This window comes from Homarus americanus, unplaced genomic scaffold (assembly GCF_018991925.1).
Source record: "Homarus americanus isolate GMGI-L3 unplaced genomic scaffold, GMGI_Hamer_2.0 scaffold23518, whole genome shotgun sequence".
In the NCBI taxonomy this organism is placed as follows: domain Eukaryota; kingdom Metazoa; phylum Arthropoda; class Malacostraca; order Decapoda; family Nephropidae; genus Homarus; species Homarus americanus.
Genome location: NW_024745451.1, coordinates 620,159 through 644,883, shown reverse-complemented (window position 1 = coordinate 644,883; position 24,725 = coordinate 620,159). Strand labels below are relative to the sequence as shown.

General features: G+C 43.0%; 1 protein-coding gene across 6 annotated transcripts in view; it reads left to right on the top strand.

Moving 5' to 3' along the window:
• The window catches only part of LOC121878688 (G protein-activated inward rectifier potassium channel 3-like), an 87,969-nt gene that overhangs the window by 42,247 nt on the left and 20,997 nt on the right, over positions 1 to 24,725 (top strand). For 3 of the 6 annotated variants that reach the window (XM_042385035.1, XM_042385036.1, XM_042385038.1), the window contains one exon: positions 24,216 to 24,360. In XM_042385035.1, coding sequence (XP_042240969.1) covers positions 24,216 to 24,360 — 145 coding nt within the window. Of the gene's footprint in view, positions 1 to 4,074; positions 4,112 to 8,943; positions 9,686 to 16,209; positions 16,863 to 24,215; positions 24,361 to 24,725 lie in introns of those variants that run through there. The other 3 variants (XM_042385034.1, XM_042385033.1, XM_042385037.1) reach the window with 2 other exon arrangements.

The window sequence follows — 24,725 nt, the reverse complement described above, 5'->3', positions numbered from 1 at the left end:
AAGGTGGGACACAATTTGCTGGGAAAGGTGAGAGACATGAGCATCGCAAAGGAGATAAAAGAGAGAGAGAGAGACGAGAGAGAGAGAGAAACGAGAGAGAGAGAGAGAGAGAGAGATGACATTGTTATAAATCTGATAACCTCATACCCCCTCTCTCCTCACCTCCCCCTCTCTCCTCCCCCTCTCTCCTCACCTCCCCCTCTCTCCTCACTTCCCCCTCTCCTCCCCCTCTCCCTCCCACCATCCAGAAGGTGTTAGATTGGTGTGATATAAATAGTAACTCCCTCCCCTTCCCTCCCTCACATTCATAGTACTGTCACCCCTCTATTAACCCTCCCACCCTCCCTCCCCCTCCCCTCCCCTCCCCTCATCCATCAATCTTGCTACCTCGTTTTCTCACCTCTCCCCTCCCCTCCCTCACCCTCCCTCCTGTAACCACCACCTCACCCTTATTTCTCCTCACCTTTCCCTCCCTCATTTGTCAGTAGCCGTCCCTCCCATTTCACGCCATCACAAATATTATCATCCTCCTCCTCCTCCTCTCTTCCTCCTCCTCCCTCCTCCTCCTCCTCCTCCTCTTCCCCTCCTCCTCCCTCTTTCCTCCTCCTCCTCCCTCCTCCCCCTCCTCCTCCCCCTCCTCCTCCTCCTTCTTCACTTCCATCTCCTTCTTCATCACCCCTTCTTTCCTTCCTTCCTTCCCCTCTTTCTGTCTCCTCTTCCCATCATCCTCTCAATCGTTCATTCTCATATCTTCCCATATCTCTTTCCTCTTATCTCCTCTCCCTCTTCTCCCCCTCCTTCTCCCCCCCTGGTTATATGTACTCTCGACTCACCATAGTGATCGATAGTGAGGAGGGAGTGGAGGAGGTGGGAGGTGGGGGAGGGAGGAGGAGGAGAGGGAGGTGAGGTGGGAGGTGAGGAGTGGTGGGAGAGGGAGGAGTGAGTGGTGAGGAGGTGGAGGAGGTGAGGTGGGAGGAGAAGTGAGGAGGTGTGGAGGTGGGAGGAGTGAGGGAGGTGGGAGGGCGTCAGGCCTAAATTTTGGTGTTGATGCCCCCCTACTCTGATGTGCTCCCCTACTCTCCCTGATGCCCCCTACTCTCCCTCATGCCCTACTCTCCCTCATGCTACTTCCCTCGCCTACTCTCCCTCATGCCCCCCTACTCTCCCTCTATGCCCCCTACTCTCCCTCATGCCCCCCTACTCTCCCTCATGCCCCCCTACTCTCCCTCATGCCCCCCCCCTCTCCCTCCTTCCCCCCTATGCTCCCCTACTCCCCCTGATGCCCCCCTACCTCCTCTCCCCTCATGCCCCCCTACTCTCACACCCCTATACATCCTTCCTCTTCCCTTCCTCTCGACCTTATTCTTTTCCCTCCTCCAACTCTCTCTCTCTCTCTCTCTCTCTCTCATTCTGTGTCTCTCTGTGCCTGTCTGTCATTTTGTCTGTTTACTGTGATCTTATTTATGTTTATCTGTCGCTCTTTATCGCGTGTGTGTGTGCAATTGCGTAGTTTATATCTGTATTTGGGTACGTGTGTGCGTGTGCTGTATCATTATCCGTGTGTGTGTGTGTGTGTGTGTGTGTGTGCAAATATGTAGTAAAGTGTATTCTGTGTACGTATGGGTATGTTTTATTCAAATCTGTGTGTGTACATTGTCAGTATATGTGTGTACGTAAGTAATTGTTTGTGACAGCTGGTGTGTGTGTGTGTGTGTGTGTGTGTGTGTGTGTGTGTGTGTGTGTGTGTGTGTGTGTGTGAGTGTGTGTGTGCAAAACCACTCGGTGTAGAAGACCAGCTGGATGGAGCCAGTTGGGTCAAGAAGAACGGGAAGAAACGGGTGGGGTGGGGGTCGCTGAATGTAACCCTCCCTCCACCCCTCCCTCCACCCCTCCTTCAGGACACACACTGGTTTTAACGTGACCACACACACACACAAGAAGATAAAACAAGTGACCTTTCTCTCTTTCTCATTCCCCCACCTCCCCACACTGCCCCACACGTCCTGCCCCACACTTTCACCCCTACGTCCCCACACCTTCCCCACGTCCTCCCCTAGAACCTCCCCACACCTGCCCCCACACCCCGCCCCACCCCCCCCTCACCCCTACACCCACACCTCCCCTCACCCTACCTACCACACCTTATCCTGAACACCCCACACCTGCCCCCACACCCTTCTCATCGACAGTGCTGGAAGGATTGCACGCCCACCAGGGTCTAGTGTGCACCCTCACCCCTGCCGGAACTCCCACGAGGTGAGGAAGGAGGAAGGAGGAGGAGGAAGGAGGAGGAGGAAGGAGAGAGAGAGAGACGTGACAGTTCGTGTGTAGTCATGTAGGGGTTAAGTGCTTTGCGCATTTACTGGAGAGGTGTGTGTGTGTGTGTGTGTGTGTGTGTGTGTGTGTGTTTACGTGTGTGTGTGTGTGTGTGTGTGTGTGTGTGTGTGTTTACGTGTGTGTGTGTGTGTGTGTGTGTTTACGTGTGTGTGTTTACGTGTGTGTGTTTGTGTGTGTGTGTTTACGTGTGTGTGTGTGTATGTGTTTACGTGTGTGTGTGTGTGTGTGTTTACGTGTGTGTGTGTGTGTTGTGTATGTGTTTACGTGTGTGTGTGTGTTTACGTGTGTGTGTGTGTGTGTGTTTTCGTGTGTGTGTGATTATGTCTTTGTATGTGTTTATTTCTGTGTGTGGGTGTATGTATATGTCTTTGTGATGTCTTTGTCCTGTGTGTCTGTCTGTCTGTCTATCTGTCTGTCTGTCTGTCTGTGTCTGTCTGTCCGAGTCGCTGTGCCGTATATCATTCCGTATATCATTCTGTCTGTCCGTGTCGCTGTGCCGGTGTATTTATGATCGACCTTGTCCTTGTATGTCCCCTCCGTCCTTGGTGTGTGTGTGTGTGTGTGTGTGTGTGTGTGTGTATGGTGACGTCTCTACACACATAAACTAATTGACGACTTTTCCCTCATTCCTTCTCTCTCTATAAATCGCATCCTGATTGGTTCATTTACCCCCAAGCAACTAACCAATCAATGACCAGCCTGCCTACATCACCACATTTTGTCAATCCCTTCAAGAAATTGTATTTAAACCAACTGGGATTACTCTTGAGTGATTAGGGAGGGAAGGTGAGTGAGTGAGAGGGAGTTAGAGAGTGAGAGGGAGTGAGAGGGAGGGGCGAGACACGTGGTATTCTGCAGGTTGTTGTATTGATTGTCTGTGGTAGTGGTGGTAGTCGCGTGCGGGAATCCCTGTTACGCTACCCTGGTTCTTCTCTCCCTCCAGTTTACTACAATAAAGTAACTTGGCCTCCACATTCGTTTATCCAACAATATCCAAACTTAATCTATTTAGATATCCATTTATCCATTCAGCCATCCACCTGTTATTTTAATTTGTAAATATTGAAGAAAAGTTTTTATGATTTTTTTTTTTTTTAATTTTGGTGTATTTGTAAATAAAGTCACTCGTATTTTGTTTATGTTTTCAGTGTGTGTGTGTGTGTGTGTGTGTGTGTGTGTGTGTGTGTGTGTGTGTGTGTGATCACTTTTGACACCTTATGGAAAATACTGGTGAGGGGGAGGGAAGGAAGGAAGGGAAAGAAGGAAGGGAAGGAGGGAAGGCCTGTGCGTGTAGTCTGGCAGTACATCTATCACGCTTGTCTCATTCACCCTCACCTACCCCCTGTCACCGTGCCTCCCTCTGTAACCGCCCTCACACCCCCCCCCCATTTACTACCACTACTGAGACTCCCCCTTAACCCTCTTTCCCCTCATTTCCCCTTACAGTTAGTCAAGTCGTAATGGTTTTTCTGCAACTGTGAGAGAAAAATTCCCTTTACAAGTTCCATCTGATCTTACTGAAGTGATCCTTAATATTACGAATACTCCTTTCCTGGTTTTCCTACTACCCCTCTCTCTCTCTCTCTCACTGCCCCCCTCCCCCCTCACTTATCCCCCTCCCCTTCTCCCGCAATCCTGAGTCACTGTCCCTCCTCTACCTCCCCCCTCTCTCTCTCCCCCTCTCTCCCTCTCCCCTAGCCTGCCTGCCTTTCTGTCTGGCTCCCCTCATTCGGTGTTGGTCTCTCGTAGCGTTACCCTGTCACCAAAGACGATGGTAGTTGTTGCGGTGGTGTGTATGTGTGTGTGTGTGTTTGTGTGTGTATGTGTCTATGTGCGTGTGTCTTGACTACTACAGCGATGATATGTGTCTCTCTGTGTCTTGGAGGGAACTTTGTATAGTGTGTGTTCTGCCTTTCTTATCGTAAATTGTGTTTCTTGATGTGAATTTGTGTTGTGTTATACTTGAACTTTACTATACCACTTAGAACTTTTGTCCTAAGTGAACTGTGCTACTGTGCCTTATATAAGTGTACTGTTCTTTATAAACTGTGCTTGTACCATATTATAACATACTGAACTATATAAGTGTGCATGTATCCGAGTAGAAATTATATATTGTATCGAATATCATGTACTGGTTCCCATTTTGAGATCAGGTGCAGTGTGGTGTACCGAATGAGACGCGTGTGTTGTATCGAGTGTAAAGTGTGTGTGTTGGTGCTGCATTAGGTTAGGTGGTGGGTGTGGGCGAGCGACGGAGGGAGGGAAGCAAGCAAGCGTGTGTGTGTGCCGGGCCCTGGAGTTGGTGATACGACTCATAAAACATCGACTTTTGGTGTGATTTTGGGCCATTTTCAGGTCATGTTGTGTGGCCTTGTATTGATTGGTGTAGTGTGGCCATGTGATAACTCGTGTGTGTGTGTGTGTGTGTGTGTGGCCATGTTGGTGACTGATGTATTGTGGCCATGTAGTAACTGGTGTGGCCCAGTATTGACTGAGGTGTTGTTGCCATGTGATGAATGATGTGTGGCCTTGTGGTAACTGGTGTGTGGCCCGGTATTGACTGATGTGTTGTGGCCATTGATAACTGGTGTGGCCACGTGATAAATGATGTGGCCACGTGATAACTGATGTGGCCACGTGATAACTGATGTGGCCTTGTGATAACTGATGTGGCCTTGTGATAACTGGTTGGTGACCCTGTGATAACTGATGTGGCCTTGTGATAACTGATGTGGCCTTGTGATAACTGATGTGGCCACGTGATAACTGATGTGGCCTTGTGATAACTGGTAGGTGACCCTGTGATAACTGATGTGGCCACGTGATAACTGATGTGTCACGTGTTAACTGATGTGGCCTTGTGATAACTGATGTGGCCTTGTGATAACTACTAAGTGGCCACATGTTACCTGGTCTGTGGCACTGTGACGGCTGCTGTGTGTTGTGAGGGTGCCATGTTGGTGTAGGTGCCACCCTCTCTCCCTCACATGTCTCTCTCTCTCCCTCACATGTCTCTTCCTCCCTCACATGTCTCTCTCTCCCTCACATACCAAAGATTCATACATACTTTAGATTCTGCTTCACATATATCTTAGATTCATACATAGTGGTGCGGTTAATGGGGTGTTAGTGGTGCGGTTAATGGAGGTATTTATGGTGCATTTAATGGGGCAGTTTTGTGTTGTGATTAGAGCTGTCGTTAGTGAATAAAGATGTAATTTATCTTATCAAAGGTTCAGGAACTAGATACTTAACAAGAGTTTAAAAATATTACAAGGAATTATATGAATCTTCAAGGCCTCCCCACGGTATAGGCCTATGTTTTAAGAAATTAGGCCTATTTAAAGAGAAAACCGTATGTGTGTGTGTAAAATAATATTAAAAAGAATTGTATTTTTTTTAAGGGGCAACTTTAGTCAAATTCCTGTAATCGAGATTGAAGATAAGAATAACGTTTAGAGATTCTTCACACACACACACACACACACACACACACACACACACACACTTACTTTGATAACACATCATACATTTATTCAGCTGTTTATATCAGGTGGTGGTGCATCCGGTGTGAGAGATTGAGTGATTTGAGTAAATGACTGAGTGTGCAGAGACGCCAACATTTTTCCTAACCTTGCTTCAACTATCAACATTAAGACCAAATTATTATAGCAAGTATTTCCCTGATATAATTAAATCATTACTTGTGTATATATTATATTTTTTAGTCTCCCTGGTTAGTTTTATGTTATTGCAGTTTTCTTTCTTTTAGTTATGCCGTTAAATTTTATCTCCGTTATTTCCTCCGCGTGAAAATCAAATCAGTTTGCTTACTCGTGTTGCGGTAGACGGTGGAATTTTTTCAATAATCCTTCAGTACTAGAAGATTCACTATGTTGGTATTTTTATGTCGTTGTCTCCATAGATGTAAGTGTACTTGAGATGACTGGAGTGAGTGTCTGATGTCAATATGTCTGAGAAAAGTGAGAATTAGTTTTGAAGCATCAGTTGGATTCATATGAGTGACTGACATTTGTATAATTATTTTGATATCTGTCTCCTTTATGCTATTAGTAAGCTCATATGTACTGTATCTTTGTTAAATTATATAGAATTTTTTTTTAATTTAACTTGTAACAAATAGTAAATTAAACGTAAGAGAGGGGTAAATTATGTAAGTCTGTAGCCGATTATCGCGTGGCAGCCAGTCAAGTCAAGCCTCGCGTGTTACTGTATACCTGCTGGGATAATGGACTTTTTTTTTTTTACTGAGAACATTTGTGATTGCTATGACGACGGTATGAAGGATTTTAATAGCAATTCCTGTAACTTAAAAAATAAAAAAATAAAAGTCGATTACGCAGAGTTGAAGTGAAATTATGTTTAAAAAGTAGATGTTGGTGGAAATTGCATCTGTTTGTGAGTGAGGGACACCAAAAGAATGTTGTTTAAAACGATTAGCTCAAAGATTCGTGTGTCTTGTTATATACTAGTGGTTCAAGGTTTCAAGATCTACGTGACCCGGAAATGATTGCTATATAAGTTGTTGAGGTGAAGGACAAATTTCATTAACAACTTTTTACTAAGACAGTTTCTGGCTTGTAGTTTGGGTCTAACACGTGAATTTATTTTGTATAATTGGTAAACTGTATTTGTTATTATCCAATTACACCAAGATAGTAAAATCATTAATACAAAGGAGATTTGAGTAGATGTTAAAAATTACAATTCCTCATTATTTACATGACCCTTAAGTAGATAGATGCTCGATGTAAAGTGTCCAGGGAATTTTGTCCAGGATTTCACGTAGTAATTGACGTATATAAAATGTAGTCACAGTAACTTTGGTCTGATTTTAGTCATCATTAGCGCGTCGTAGATTGAGTGAGTTAGCTACATTCTCCGTATCCATTTAAGTGTTAAAAAATTAGGCAAGAAAATGTTGAGTATGGAGGTCGGGGGGAACGGGACGAGAGGCGGCCGCAGGCGAGGGTGTGAGGCTGTCTGGTGCCGGAGCAACGTCTCTAGCTTCCTTCATCCTTCCTCCTCCTCCTCCTTATTGTACTTTGAACACAAGGAAGGAAAGGAGGTGTCGTGTCTTCTTACTTGTAGTTTAACAGCGAGGAGTGAGGAAGGAAGGTGATTATACGCATAAGAGGAAAAATGACGACCCCACAGTAACGCGACCCAAGTTTAATGAGGCAACCATCTGCAGTGCTTTGTTTACTTCTCTGACCGAGGGGAAGGGAGCGCTTTACTTTCTTAATATCAAATTGTTTTACTTTACGATAAAACTGACATGTTGTAAATAAAATAGTGGATTTTTTTTATTAAGCGGAATATATTTACGAGTTATTATTATCGTTGGTGCGCCATTGAAGTCTTTTATTGGTGTGTGGCTTTAGAGGCGCGGGAGAAGGTAATGGGGGGTGGTAGATGTTGTTGTGTGACGCATCAGGTAATTATGTATAAAGGTGTATTCATAGTTAATGATGACACGGATACATACGCGTACCTGTATATGCATATATTTTCACACACACACACACACACACACGTACAGTACACACACACACACACACACACACACACACACACACGTACAATACACACACACACACACACGTACAGTACACACACACACACACACACACACACGTACAGTACACACCCACACACACACACGTACAGTACACACCCACACAATCATCTTTGCCAGGCACAACTATCAATACTTAGAACTAATTATACATGACACATATCACTGGGCAGTGATACACACACACACACACACACACACACACACACACACACACACAGGACCGTAATACACACACACACACACACGTCAGTAGGTACAAATATCACCTGACGTAGGCGAATTAGTCGTCATTATTACCTAAGTTGGGAGGGGTTAGGTTATGTGAGTTGAGGCTAGACTAGGTTAGATTAGGTTAGGTTAGATGGGGGTTAGGTTAGGTTAGATTAGGTTAGGCTAGATGGGGGTTAGGTTAGGTTAGGTTAGGTTAGGTTAGATGAAAGTAACATAGCCAAAGAGAAATAAAAGAGTGAGAGTGAAAGCAAAATATTACAAAAGAAAGCCGAGACACTGTAGGAGGGAGGGTGGCGGTGCATTGTGGGTTACCAGGTGAAAGTTTGTCCCTTTGTGGCCATTTTTAGGAGAAAGCTTAAAATCTACGAACGAGTTGTTAAAGTACTTTGTGTACGTCACTGGTTAAAGGAGAGAGAGAGAGAGAGAGAGAAACTACCACCAGTTGTATTTTTAGAGTGTTTTCTTTTACACGTCTGTATTTTAACCAAAGATATTTAAAAGTTATGGTCGTATGTAATTTTCCTGCACCGTACGTGATTTTTTTTTCTTGTACGTGATTTTTTTTATTCCACCGTACGTGATGCAATGTGTTTTTTGTTTTGTTTTTTTCATTGAATAAAACCGATCTTCTGTATTTTGTCTCTTTCATAGTGATGTATATTGAGTGTTAATGTATGTATGTATGTATGTATGTATGTATGTATGTATGTGTGGGTTTTGGTGAGTAAATATGTGACACCATCTACCATATAATAACGACCACCCTACAGAGAAGTGTCGCAGCCCAAGTTGGTGCAGTGTAGAGAGACTTTTAACCACCACTACAGCTGCTACAGAAGTGAAGGGTAAAACAAAGACTAATCGAGAGTAAAAGAGACGCACGTTTGAGCTTCTGTCACAATCAGAGACGAACGACAAGAACAGGACATTGAAAACTAGCCAGAGTCAACAGCAGCTCTTCACTAAACCAAGCACCACACACCTCAACAACAGCGGCATGAGGAGGAGGAAGAAGAAGAAGACAACGACTATGAACGGCAGTAATAGCAGTCTTAGCAGCATCAGTAGTAGTAACAGTAGTAACAGCAGTAATAGCAGTAACAGTAAGAGGATGCAACGAATACAGCCTAATACCCCGGGTAGTTCTGTCGACACGTTGGTTCGTCTTAGAGGCCAGAGTGGCGATAGCGGCGCTTGGGACTGCCTCGTTGCACAGTCAGACCCGGTCAAGAGGCGTCGGAGGAGTAGTAGCGCCTCCGCCACTGGCCTCCTCACCCCCAACACCAGGTTCTCCACCATCTCGGAACCTGCGTCATGGAGGTTCTCTGTGCCCCTAGCGGCTGGCAAGTCTCCCGTCGCCTGCAAAGGAGTATCACGGACGACGGAGGGGAACTTGGTAGTGGCTGGGACCAGTGGGCAAGGGGTCAAGGTGACGATGGAGGCCAAGTACCAGGTGACCAAAGTGGGCGCCTTCAGGAGGCTCGCCCTCAGGATCAAGGAATGCTGTCTGAAGTAAGTTGTGCTGCTGTTTTTGCTTGCTGTACGACTGTTTCAGCTTGCTGTACGACTGCTTCAGCTTGCTGTACGACTGTTTCAGCTTGCTGTACGACTGCTTCAGCTTGCTGTACGACTGTTTCAGCTTGCTGTACGACTGTTTCAGCTTGCTGTATGACTCTTTCTTGTTGTACGACTGCTCCTGCCTAATGTGTGACTGCTCCTGCCTGCTGTACGACTGTTTCTGCCTGCTGTACGACTGTTTCTGCCTGCTGTACGACTGTTTCTGCCTGCTGTACGACTGTTTCTGCCTGCTGTACGACTGTTTCTGCCTGCTGTACGACTGTTTGTTTGCTGTACGACAATTTCTTCTGGCAACACGTTATGATGCTTAGCTCCCATATGCTGGTGGTTCATTCTCTTCCATATTTCAGTATAACTAATGCACACTTCTATCGCTACTCGCTAGACATAGTGAAAGAATAGTATGTTTAGATTTTTTTTATCACAGGCAAGTATTTATAGCTTCGTGATAAATGATAGTTGTGCGTAGTAGTAGTAGTAGTAGCGGCAGCAATAAGCACTATCAGTGGCACCGCTCAATCAATACCATGAAAAGATCGCCCCTGCAGGCAGAAGGCTGGAGAAGCAGTCGTCTGGCTAACCATCCATAAAGCGTGGTGTTGTTTTATAGGTTGTACAGGAGAGAACGTCTGGCGATGGTCATTGCTCGACCTGGTGGTGGTGGTGGTGTTTTACTTATGATACGGAGTTAGGGAAGACTCTCTCTCTCTCTCTCTCTCTCTCGCTCGCTGATTTATCTATATATAACTCTCCAAGACGTCACAGGTCGAGTCATTATGCAGAAGTACGGCCATATTGGGATCTTCAGGTGGATTTAAAGCTGGTACAGAGCTGAGTTACATGTAGGTGGTAGTCCTGTGGTGGAGAAGTACAGTTACGTCAAGTCACTGTAATGAGTGTTACAGGAAGGTACTGTGACGTTATAGTGCTCTACAGAAACCCTACAGTACATTACAGCAGCCGTACAGTACGATAGAGTAACGTTACAATACATTACAGCACGATACAATAATGTTATAATACATTACAGCACGATACAGTAACGTTACAATACATTACAGTACGATACAGTAACGTTAAAATACATTACAGCACGATACAGTAACGTTACAATACATTACAGGCACGATGCAGTAACATTACAGCAGGGTACAGTAACGTTACAACACAGTTCACGAGCAGTGTAGACGCGCCTCCGTAAAAATCTTTACAGGTCAACAACGAAGTGATTCTATATATATATATATATTTATACTGGAACGCGTCAACACAGACTGATGATGACAACAGTGGTCTCCGGGGCTCTCTTGTTAGGACTTGACGAAGGAGCCAGACGGGGGAGCCAGACAGATTAAGGGGGGGGGCTGAAGGACTCTCTGGTTCTTGTAATTGAAGGATTGGTGAAGGACTGTGGTGCATTTTATTGTGGTTGATGATGGATTCTTGTTCCTGTAATTGAAGGAACGAATGACTATTGTTTCTATAATTGAAGGAACGAAGGACTGGTGCCTTTTTATGGAAATGAATGAAACTCTCTGCTTTCTATAATTGAAGGACTGGTGTAGGACTCTGTCTCCTATAATTGAAGGAATGAAGGACTGGTGAAGGACTCTGTCTCCTATAATTGAAGGAATGAAGGAACAGACACCCACCCACCCACCCAGCCACTAAGGGGAGACCCAGTGCTGTATCGACATTCCTGTATCCATATATGAAAGCAACAGGTTACAAGAATACAGTAAACCCTCCCAATACCGGACTAATTCGTGCCAGCTCTGACCTTTATTGGGAGGTTTCCGCTAATGAGAGGATTGACTTTCTCACCCCCTCCCCTGTGTACTGAATACATAAGTTAATAACAAAAATTGCCCTATTTTCAAAATTAAGCCAGGTCAGGTTAGGTTGGATTAGGTCAGGTTAGGTTGGATTAGGTCAGGTTAGGTTGGATTAGGTCAGGTCAGGTTGGATTAGGTCAGGTCAGGTTGGATTAGATCAGGTTAGGTTGGGTTAGGTCAGGATTGATTGGGTTTGGTTAGATTGCATTACGTCAGGTTAGGCCAGGTCTGATTGGGTCAGGTCAGGTCAAGTCAAGTTAATGTCAAAGGTCTGATCACACCGTCAAAAGTTTTCATAATTATTTTGACGACTGGGCCAAATTGACCTCCAGGTGAACTGACTCAAGGGACGAAACAAGAGATGTATAGATGAGAAATTTGTAAGAAACCTGAAGATTCCCGAGATATCTCAAAGAAGGTCTCAAGAAGTTGGCGAAGATGAGGGTTTAAGATGGCGAAGAGGATGCTTAGAGATGGCGAAGAGGATGTTTTAGTTGGCGAGGAGGATGTTTTAAGATGGCGAAGAGGATGTTTTAGTTGGCGAGGAGGATGTTTTAAGATGGCGAAGAGGAAGTTTTAGTTGGCGAAGAGGATGTTTAAAGATGGCGAAGAGGATGTTTAAAGATGGCGAAGAGGATGTTTAAAGATGGCGAAGAGGACGTTTTAAGTTGGCGAGGACAACAATATTGACGAAGACAAGTTTAAGTTGGCGAGAGAGAGAGAGAGAGAGAGAGAGAGAGAGAGTTTATCATGGCTTGGTAGTGGCGGAAAAGTCGACTCGGTTACCACTAATTGACAGAATAATTGATGACTGAAATGAACCTGAGGAGGTGTGGTCTCTCTCTCTCTCTTCCTCTTTATAACTTTCTATCATTCTCGTCCTTTCTCTCTCTTTTCTCTTTCTCCTTCTTATTTCTTTCTCTCTCTTTTCAATTTTGTCTGTATTCTCTTTTTTTTCTTTATCACTGTCTGTCTCTCTTTTTATCTCTCCTTCTTTTCTTCTGTCTTTTTATCTTATCATTCTCTATGTCTTTATTTATATTTCTTTCTCCTCTCTCTTTCTTTCGTTCCTTCTCTCTCTCTCTCTCTCTCTCTCTCTCTCTCTACACCTACACACAACACAACATAATAGAAACACCGCAACACAACACCTGACATGTGACTGTGTGACTGTGTGTGTGTGTGTGTGTGCAGAAATAGTCGTCAACCAACCATTCTTTTGTCTTTTAAAACCTTTCTTAATTCTTCATTTAACGACATCAGGGTAAGAAACGTGATAGGAGAGGAGGTGGTGGTGGGAGGTGATGGGGGGTGGGGGGGTATTCTTCTCTTGTCACTGTCCACCCTTCCTTCTCCTACTCCTTCTTCGTTATGTCTATTAAAACCTTTATCCTTCGTGTCTGATTCTTAATTCATCGGCATCAGGTTAAGAAACGTGATTCTCGTTGCCCACCTTTCCATCTCCTCCTCCTCCTTCTTCGTTATTCTTCGTATCTGATTCTTCATTCAACGGGAACAACAGGGCAAGAAACGTGACGAGAAGGAGGGAGGTAGGTAGGTAGGGTAAGGGGTCATACTCTCTTGTCATAGGCGCATTCGGTTTTTTTTTCATATCTCAGGTACGGGTTAATTATTCACAGGTAAGAGGGAGGTATTGTCTTTGTTTGGTTTGTGTAGTTAGTTTTTTAAGAGATGAGGGGGTGGGTGGTTTTGTGTGTGGGGGGGGTGTGTGTGTGTGTGGTATTCTTTTGTAGACCGATTTACTCTTTGTTTGAGTGTCAGGTGTAGGGTTTTTTTTTTCTTCAGTATTTAATCCTTTAGAGTACTGATGATTTGATCTCATGAGTAGAGTGTTATTGTACTCAAAGGTGGTGGTGGTGGTTAAGTCAAGAAACGTCGTACTCAAGGGGTAGAATTTATGTTAGTTAGTTAATGGGAGGATTTAAAGTACTCAGTGGAATGACATCGTATTCAAGTGGTTAAGATGATTGAGTGTTTGAGTCTTTGTAATTTATCTCGTTATTTTTGGTGTATTTTTTAGGTATTTATTGTTTGTTTCCGTTGATATTGTGATTTCCGTTAAAGTTTGGTTTTATAAGCGGTTATTATTTTACCAAGGACGTTATTTCTGTTAAAGTCGTTATTTCCGTTAACGAATTTATTTAGGTTATAGTCGTTATTTCCGTTAAAGAAGTTATTTACGTTAAAGTGGGTATTTATGTTAAACGTTATTTCAGTTAAAGCCGCTATTTCCGTTACGTTCATTATTTGCCGTTTATATAATTATTTTCCCATTAAATTCTTTATATGGTTTTGTTATTTTTATCAGTTACAAATATTTCTTTCCGTTATAACCATTATTTCCGTTATAACTGTTATTTCCGTTATAACCGTTATTTTCGTAAAACAAAAAAGTAACTAGTTTTTTATGCTAAATATGGTGATTTTGGTTATTTTTCTGTGTCCTGTTCAGTATATCGTTGTCTGCAGGTTAAGGAGTCATCTCTCTCTCTCTCTCTCTCTCTCTCTCTCTAGTTTAGCGTGGTAGTCCTTTAATGTGCTTCTTGGGGCTTCTCTTAACAAGGGCTTCAAGAATGGCCAGACAGTGTCCTTCGTGAGGATTTCTTGGTCGACTAACTATGTAGGTCAGACGGGGGGGGGGAAGATAGTGTGACGCCACACCTCCTAGTGTGTGTGTGTCCGTGTGTGTGTCCGTGTCCGTATATGTATGTGTTTCTCCTGGCGTGTGTCTGTATCCATCTATGTGTTAAGCCAAAAAAGCTTCCCTTCCCTCAGGTGAGCTAATCCATCAGCCATCCTACACCAGGTGGCAGAAAACTCTTGGTATATCAACTCTTAAGCGCTAGCTGGATAAATACTTGATCAGACAATATGTTATTTATCCCCTCAGAGACGATTATTCTCACTGTGAGAAGGAAAACCGAGAAGAAAAAATGGCTGGTGTTTTTCTTAGAGCCTTTACTGTCCAATCATGTGAGAAATTACCTGATGATTAGCCCCTCCCCCCCCCTCCCCCCTGTTATTTCATTTGATGATTAAACAACTTAAGTTAACCTGATCTAATCTAAAGCTAATTTAATCTAACCAAATCTAATCTAGTATAATGCAACTTAACCTAACCTAACCCTCCTCCATTTAGTGTTAGAGTATTTAATTATCAGGTGAAATAAGCTAAGGGGCAGGAGCTGTTGTACAGGTAATCACAAGAAAAACGAAAATAAGACTAATAATTCGACAGGAAATTCGTATTCTTGTTTATAAAGTACAAGAAGCTTTAGGTATTGCTTGGTTGACTCTGCATCAGGGGTAAAAAAAAGTATCTGACCGCTGATATTTAACCTTCTTGAGATACTAAAACAAAGAACCTACTTAGGGAGAAGAATTATGTAGATGTGACTAATGAATGAGGTGTATTACTGTTAAGGTGTGGCAATTGGAGGTATGTAGTGGGCCAGAGGTGGTGGTGGTGGGTTAGGGATGATGGTGGTGGGTTAGGGATGGTGGTGGTGGGTTAGGGATGGTGGTGGTGGGTTAGGGATGATGGTGGTGGCAGGTGGGTGGATAGGTTTGGGATGGTGGTGACAGGGAATAGACAGCGATGATGAAGAGTGAAGGAGGACGAGAAGGTTACGAGGATAGAGAAGAAGTTGACCATGATGGAGGCGGATGAGGGGAAAAGGAAAGAGGGGGTGGAGGCTGTATTCCTTCCCACGGTCTCACAGGGTAATGAAACATGGGCAAGATATAGTAGGCCATCCCACTGTCCTAGGAGGTATAGGGAGAGGGGGAACTTAAAGGGACCGGGGAACCTTGTCACTCGATAGGGAACACACAGCAGAGTCTAAAATCATGAGAGGAGGCGCTGAGGGAGGGTCCTGCTACACCAAGCTAATGGATGTTGTTTAAGGTATGATACACTCGCTAGCTTCACGGAGAGGTCCGGTGAATTTCTAAATGATCAACCGCGACTCCTGTTGTCTCGGGTGAGTTGTCAAAAATCTTTCGTTTGTTGTGTCATATTGTACACCCACTAAAAATTTATTCGGCGCCCGTGTCATATTGTATCACGCCGTAAGGGTGCCGAATAATTTTTTAGTGAATGTACTTGGTCTGTTTAGGATGGTATGCTTAGTGGGAGTCTTGAGATTGGAGACATGACGGCTCAGGGTGTTATAGAAGTTGGGTTTTAAAGATGTTCGTAAAAAAATGAGGGTTTATGAAGAATCTGCGTGGAATCCTCACCTTGCGGGAAACTAGATGATGATAATTAAACACGGTTATGTTATTTGAAACAGCGATGTTTAGTTGGATATATCCAGTTGCCTTAAGTCAAACTTGTATGAGCATTTAGGTCAGGCGAGATGTGGACGAGAAGCTTATACAGATTTGACCCAAACAACTGAATAGTTTTTGCTGTATATCAGCTCAGAAGAGACGGTCTCCGCCGGGGTCACCACCACAGGGATGAGTAGACAGAAAACTGGGATTAGAGGCATAACTGGGCTACAGACCCGAAGCCACGGACCCAATGGGCGCCAGGGCGCTGACCCGTGAATATTGCAGCGAGGTTAAAGGTGTTCATGTGTTGGCTCTCACACCTGGTGGACGCGCCCGAGTTAGGTGCCTCCGCTCACTGGTGCTCAGAGGTCTTGCTTACACTCTACAGGTTATGAGCTGGACTGTTCCATCCTGGGTGAGGCTGGTGACCTGAGAGTGGTGTACGCTTAAGACCTCCTCCAGTACACGTAGCCCTCGAGGCCAGAGTTCTTGCCTGTGACAAGTGAAAGAGTTATAGTGGAGGAGGAGGTGGAGGCGCTCCGGCACTGTCGAGTGTCAGAGGTCGGGAAGGTGTTGACAGCCGTTCACCGCACAGTAGCCGCGGCTCGGGGCAGTAAAGTGCTGCACAAAGTGGGTCAGTTTCAAAATTGTATTAAAGGAATTAGTGGTGGTCGTCCTTTCAGGTTACTGAGTGATCAAGGAAGTGATCTGTACTCGTGAGAGTACAGACAAGTACTCAGGTTTAAGAGGGGTCCGACAGCTTGGATCTTGCTACTCGTACAAGACAAGAACGTCGCCAACATTATCTCCGGCAATCACCTGACGACGAGTGTCATGCCACAGTTACCGAGGACCTTGCCCTGCTTTCTGTGTCATATGCGACGGCTCTGACATAGGCATGTGTGCCGTCGTGTCGGAGGGTTGACACAGGACTGGGTTATGGCCTGGTGTAGTGCTGGTGGACCATCCAAGCCACAGTAAGTCACGGGGAGGGAGACGTCCTCTTCACCTGGGTTTGGGTCTACCTGTACCTCAATAATCAACTGAAAATATCAATCAGTAGGTCAATACATTACGCTAATTGGACAAACTAAAACGTAAATATATCCTTTTTTTCTGTATAATTTATTAAAGTAGATCATTAACTCCATCTTGACTGAATTAGATAAGAGCATTATTCCTCCTCTTACATAACTCCCCAGGTGACATTACTTAGGTTACCTTCGCTTACCTCGAGGATGGATCGGGTTTTGGATGTCTATGAGGGTAGTTCGTGTTGGTGGTCGGTGGAGGTAGTATGTTGTGGTGGGGGTAGAAAGGCGAGGTGTGTGTGTGTGTGATGTGTGTGTGTGTCACTGTTTAGCCCAAATTTTACCATTGTGTTGTTGATGTTGCTAATTTTATTATTATTATTATTATTATTATTATTATTATTATTATTATTATTATTATTATTATTATTATTATTATTATTATTATTATGATGGGACACAGAGTCGCACAAGTACACACTGATAAACTTCACTTGTAGATTACAATAACATACACGATTTAACCATATCAACAACTGTGAATTATAGGAGTTTTATGTACGTGCACCTGTCATGGTATTTAACGAAAGCTCTCGGGTGTAACGAGTCAACCTGAAGAGTTGCACAGGTGTGATTTTAGTACAGGTGTGTTGTACAAGTGTAATTTTACTCTCCCCTCACCACTCTCCTCACCACTCTCCTCTCCTCCTCACTCTCCCCTTCCACCTCATTCTCCTCCCTTTCACTCTTCCCACTCCCTCTCTTTCCTCTCCCCCACCTCTGTTTTTGCTCCCCATCACTTTCCTCTCCCCCTTATCCTCCTCCCCTCCCCTCTCATTTCCTCCTCCCTCTCCCCTCACCCTATCTCATTCTCCTCTCACCCCTCCCCTCCCCTTTCCCTCATTCTCCCTCTCCCCTCCCCTTCTCCATCCCTACTCCCTACCCTCACTCTCCTCTCACCCTCACTCTCCTCCCCCTCTCACTCCCCCTCCACCCCTCCCACCCTCACTCTTCTCCTCCTCCCACTCTCACCTCCCTCCTTCCTCCCCACCCCTCTCACCTCCCTCTTCTGCTCCCTCCCCCCCTCTCACCCCCTTCCTCTACCCTCTCCTCCCCTCTGATGATGGAGATACCCCCCCCATACAGATGACTCAGTGACCCGTCTAGCCTGGCAGCGGCTGATGAGAGATTAAGAGAGTTGGCTCTGGGTGTCACATTTTTGGCACTTGTGGCACCTGTAAGTTAGGATAGGCACTCTAGCATGATGAAATAAGGGCGGTGGTTAATCTTCAGGTGGTCATATTTTCCTTTAGAGCAATGATTTAGGGCACAATTGGTTGAAACTGAGCTGTGTGTGTGTGTGTGTGTGTGTGTGTGTGTGTGTGTGAGAGAGTGAGTGAGTGAGTGAGTGTGTGTGACGTAGTTATAGTGTATAACAAGTGCAGTATATGGAATAAATCCATTACTAACGACACTACATCATTTTACACAACCACGACACTCCACGTCACTAAGCAACCTACACCGCCACATCTGTTGAATAAACCACACAACTGTCTGACCCAACACCACCAAGTGACAAATTACCACCACGCCACTATTGTTATCTGTCATGTATAACTACGGATTTTGACTCAACCTGTCATGTATAACTACGGCTTTTGACTCAATCTGTCATGTATATACGGATTTTGACTCAACCTGTCATGTATAACTACGGCTTTTGACTCAACCTGTCATGTATATCTACGGCTATTGATTCATCCTGTCAGCTACCGCTCTTGACTTATCTGTCATATATAACTACGGTTCTTGACTTAACCCATCAACCTGTCATAACCACGGTTCTTGTTTCAACCTCTCCTATATAACTACGGCTCTTGACACAACTCGCAAATCATATAAAAACACATATATACGCAGAAACAAGTTAAACTACGCCATTGTCGGACCAGAAGAGTTGTAGCGGGTAAAGGAGCCGACAGTACCAAGGTCAGGTGTATGAGAATAAGCCTTTACCTGTCTAGTGAGTGTCTCTACCTGTAGGGGCGTCATGAAGTCTGCCCTCTCCTCCTCCTCCTCCTCTTTCTTCTCCTCCTCTTCTTCCTCCTCCTCCTTCCGATCTTCCTTCCCCAACCCCTTCTCTTTCTCCTCCCTCTATCTCCACCTTTCTCCTCCATCTTCACTTACCCCTTCCCCTCACCGTTTCCTTACTTCCCTCTTCCTCTTTCTGCTCCTTCCTCCTCATCCTCCTTTGTCCACATCTATCTTCCCTCCCACCCTCCCCTTTCTCCCCTCCCACACCTTTCCCCCTTCTCCCCCTTCCCTCTCCCCCACCACCTCGCCTCCCCCTCTCACATACCCCCACCTCTGGTTCTTGCAGCAAGCCATAATCTTATCTTGGTAATAACATGGCGTGTTTGACGCAGTGGTTTGTGTGTGTGTGTGTGTGTGTAAGTAATCAGTCCTGTCTGTGCTTGCGTGGGTTGGTTGTGCGTATCTATGCTTGCTTTGAGATCATTACACTTTGGTTGAACCTTTTGGAGTAGCAAGCAAGCATGTGTGTGTGTGTGTGTGTGTGCCCCCCACCCCGCCCCTGACGTCAGAAAAAGTCCTCGTTCTACGTCCCAAAGTGAGTATTGCCGGACGACCTCTTGCGCTTCGTGTTTACATTTGGGGTCGACAGAAACAAATGCCTCTCACCTTGCGTGTTGACTGTGGCTACTTTAACTGTTTATTTTATTCTACACTTTTATTTACCTTTTCCTCGCCGCATTCCCTTAATTCATCGTTCGTAGTTTATCGTCTCTTGGTGTGTAATAAAAACTGGGCCATAAAAACGCTTCAATAAAAGGCTATTAAACTGAAAGCTAAGAGGAGGAGGAGGAGACATGACCTAGCCTAACTTTAAAACCTTAACAACCAACACCACCACAACCACCATCACCACTACCACCATCACCACTACCACCACTACCACCATCACCACTACCACCATCACTACTACCACCATCACCACTACCACCATCACCACTACCACCATCACCACTACCACCATCACTACTACCACCATCACCACTACCACTACCACCATCACCACTACCACCATCACCACCACTACTCTCACCACCACACTAGACAGTACGAAAGAAATTAACACAACACAAATCACAACACGACCTTGAAGCTCACTATTAACAAAGACTGTAATAATAATAGTAACAATAATAATAGTAATAATAGTAATAATAGTAATAATAATAATAATAATAATAATAAAAAATAACAGTAATAATAAGCAAAAATGATGATAGTAATAATAAACAAGAATAATAAACACGGTGAATAGCCAGAAATAAAACCCGCGAAAACTGAAGGTCGACTCCTTATCACGTCCAGTCATACAGAATAACAAAACTAAATTGCTTTATCTTTCTCTCATATCACTACAATAAATAGCCTGAACTGAGGACAATTCTCCTAACATAACAAAGAGCATTTTTTTTTTCGTTGTTAAATTCAATCCAAAATTCAACACTATTATATCATTGGCATATTATAAACGAGGGTATAAGTGAAGTAAAGATGATGCTCATTTTTTTTATTCTTTTCTATCCTTATATTAATTTTGATGCTCGTTTGATTTATTATCTCTACGTATAGTAATTTTTATGCTCATTTGTTTTTTATTCTGTTCGCTCCTTATAGTAATTTTGATGCTCATTTTTTTTTATTCTTTTCTTTCCCTATAGTAATTTTTATGTTCATTTGTTTTTTGTTTATTCCTTTCTCTCCCTATAGTAATGTTGACGTTCATTTTTTCTCCTCTTTTTGTATGTATAACAGAACATAAGGACAAACGACAACACATGAGCCTTCCAAGTCTCATTATATGTGGTGTTTGAGGGTGCTACATAGACGAACCCAAATTACAAGTTACTAAAACATAATAATGAAAGAACTTAACACCAAAATAATACACTGGCATTATTGGTGTATTACTTAATGGCTTGATAGTGGCTTCTTTTATATTAAGAGTTGGTGGTGTGTGTATGTGTGATACAATTTATTATTATGTTCAAGATTTATCTTCTTATTTTTCTATTTTTAATATAATGTTGTTACGAGTTGGGGATTTAGAAACTGGTTTAGAATATGGTTAAAAGTCTACGCAGATCCCAACAGGCAACAACAATAAAAAAACTAAACAAACAAAGACAATCGGACTATAAAAGGGTAGACAAAGGATGCGAGTTTTTGTTGTGTATAATAAAGTACAATAAATTCCTTAACAAAATATCCAGCTTTCTATAATTTACCCTTAACCATACTTAACTTAAACATACGCAACATTGGCTTAACAGTATATACATATTTATACAACATACAACAATCTGAAACAAGTGGAGGTGGGAGGTAATATAGGGTTACAATACTCACGTGCGGTGCTGAAGTGTCTGACGAGTAGGGCTGAGTATTGAAGAAGATGGTAGGTAGTCACTGTGCCGTAGGTTTCCAGGATATGTAATCCAAGTGTGGTCACTTCCCAGGGTGAACTGAACTCTCCTCGATCCGGAGCTGATGAGGAAGAGTTGGAGGGGGTGATTCAACAACCAGGATATGGAGAAAGGAAACCCGGAGTGGTGACTAAGACTAGTCATACTCGGGTCGCGTCCCTAGATGGCGTTGCTCGGTAGTGCTGGGTAGTTAGATCATGACACAATAGATGGCGTGATTCGTAATAATGTTGATAAGAAATTAATTGTAAATGAATAGAAATATACAATTGGATTCCCGGAAACAAACAAACACACACACACACACACACAGTGACAGATAGACAGACAGACAGAGAAAACAAACAGAGAGAAAGAGAGACATGGACAGAGACAAACACAAACAGACAGACAGACAGAAAAAAGAGCACAGTTGGCAGCCTCTTTTGATCCCAGAGATGTGTTGAACCTCCCTTAATTATCTCAGGTAACTAATTAACAAGCACACACCTCACCTGACGCTCGGTTTGTGGCACTACAAGGTGTCTCGCTAGGTTGGCACTACTGGCTCAGGGGTGCCAAGATAACTCCTAGATTGGTTAGTAATTTTAGCAGGGTTACCACTAAAGGTTTACAGGATGGGTGGCACTATGGTGAGGATAATGGTCCTGGGGTAAGAATAATGGCACTGGGGTAAGGATAATGGTCCTGGGGTAAGAATAATGGCACTGGGGTAAGGATAATGGCACGGGGGTTAAGAATAATGGCACTGGGGTAAGGATAATGGCACGGGGTTTAAGAATAATGGCACTGGGGTTAGGATAGTGGTACGGGGAGTAAGAATAATGGCACTGGGGTTTGGATAATGGCATGGGGGTAAGAATAATGGCACTGGGGTTTGGATAATGGCATGGGGGTAAGAATAATGACACGGGTAAGGATAATGGCACGGAGGTTAAGAATAGTGGCACTGGGGTTAGGATAATGGTACTGGGGTTAGGATTATGACGCTGGGGTTAGGATTATGACACGGGTTAATAATAATGGCACTGGGGTTTAGAAAAATGGTACTGGGGTTAATAATAATGGCACTGGGGTTAGGATTATGACACTGGGGTTAAGAATAATGGCACTGAAGTTTAGAAAAATGGCACTGGGTTTAATAATAACGACACTGGGTTAGGAAAATGGCACTGGGGTTAGGAATAATGGCAACTAAGGTAGCATAATGGCACTGAGGCAACATGACTACATTTAGAGGCAATGAGTTGAATACATTTATCTTTTACATTAAGTTATATTATTATGGATCCTTTATATCACAGGTCAATATTTGCATTACCTATTTTAAGTTATTCACTTGATAGTTTAAGCAATAACCTGCATTGGTAGTAGTGTTGAGGGTAATAGTGTATAACAGCGCTCGTCAGAAGAAACCCGGAGGAAAAATTTATATAGAAAGGAATGTTTCTTATCTCTTGAATATTAAAAAAAAAATAGTTTGGAGTAATTGTAACTTTCCTACTTTTTGTTTCGAGTTTGACGCCGCCATTGTCAGCTGTTTACGCAAGCGTTATAAGACAAATCAACTTCTCACAGTTATTAATGCTGCTGTTACATAAACTCGGAAAACTGGTTGTAACTTTTAAATATATATGTACAGACATTCTTAAATTTTATTTTTTGAGTTAATATACCAACAAACGACGAGGTATTAAGGAAATATTCGTGTTATTAGTGTGGCGATTTTGTCCGGGCCAGCGTTTTATACATCATGCCCGCGAACGTTTCCCAGCGACTAGCTATTTTTTTCTCGAAAATAAGATAAACCAACCAACCAAACCTTAACTAACCTACCTAACCCAACCTAACGTACCTATCAAAGGATGGTAGTGCATTATTTTAGATTAGGTTAGGTTGGTTAGGGTGTTATTATGTTATTAATAGCTTGTACTTAACGTTCGCTAGGAAGGTCGCTTAACCGTCAAGAAGGCAGCTCCCCTCACTTTCCCGCCGGATCTTAACAATAACTAGAGAAATACTAAAGTAGGAAAGTCGTAATTCCTCAAACTATTTATTTTTATTTGAGAAATAAGAAATAATTTTCATCTATAGATTTTTTCCCCGAAAGTTGTTTCTTCTCATGAGCGCTGTTGTGAACTATTGCCATATTTAGTGTGAATAATTTTTTTGTATCTGATTCCCATTTCTACATGTTATTGGATGTATTTTCCATCTTTACACTCCACGCTTTGTATCTTCTGCCTCTAAACTCACAAACCACGAGAATCTCCTCAAGTTCTCTCACAACACTGCAACCCGTACTCTAAATCACTCATTTAACCCGGACATAGTATTAAGACAACACAACCCCTTCTATACTATATTTAGTCGTAAGGTTGACCATCATAAAAACCTGGACATTAAAAACTATTTGTATCCCAGAAAAAAAAATGTTTTGACGTTAATAAAGTAACGAAAGATTTATACAAATTTTCATATTTACAGTAAACTGTTAAAATCTGTTTAATCTAATAAACTCTGGGTTTACATAAATAATTCGAATAAACTTAATATTTCACACACAATCATTCAATAACATCCTAATCCAACAATCAAATCTCTTTAATTACAAATCAATCCACTTTTTTATTTGGTTTTGGGTTGGTGAAAAATCCAAAATTGAATCCACCTCCCCCAAAATATAAAAATAAAAATCCAGGAAAAATCTTACTTAATTATCTCGCCTTCTTATCCCGCTTATTGAGAATCCATAAGTAATCCAGATTTTTGATGTCGGCAGGTACAGACACACACGCATCAGCAGCAAGAAGATGCGCAAGAGAGTGGTGCAGAAAAACGGCGAGTGTAATGTATCCCCGTCCAACGTTGCCAAGAGGCGCCGACGGTACCTACAGGACATCTTCACCACGCTTGTTGATATCCAGGTATTGTGTTGTGCTATATTTCCTACGATATCCTGGTATTGTAGTGTGGCCTTGGGAACTAATGACTTTATTATCCTCAAACTATTATTTAACCATTAAACATTATCCTCAAACTATTATTTAACCATTAAACATTATCCTCAAACTATTATTTAACCATTAAACATTATCCTCAAACTATTATTTAACCATTAAACATTATCCTCAAACTATTATTTAACCATTAAACATTATCCTCAAACTATTATTTAACCATTAAACATTATCCTCAAACTATTATTTAACCATTAAACATTATCCTCAAACTATTATTTAACCATTAAACATTATCCTCAAACTATTATTTAACCATTAAACATTATCCT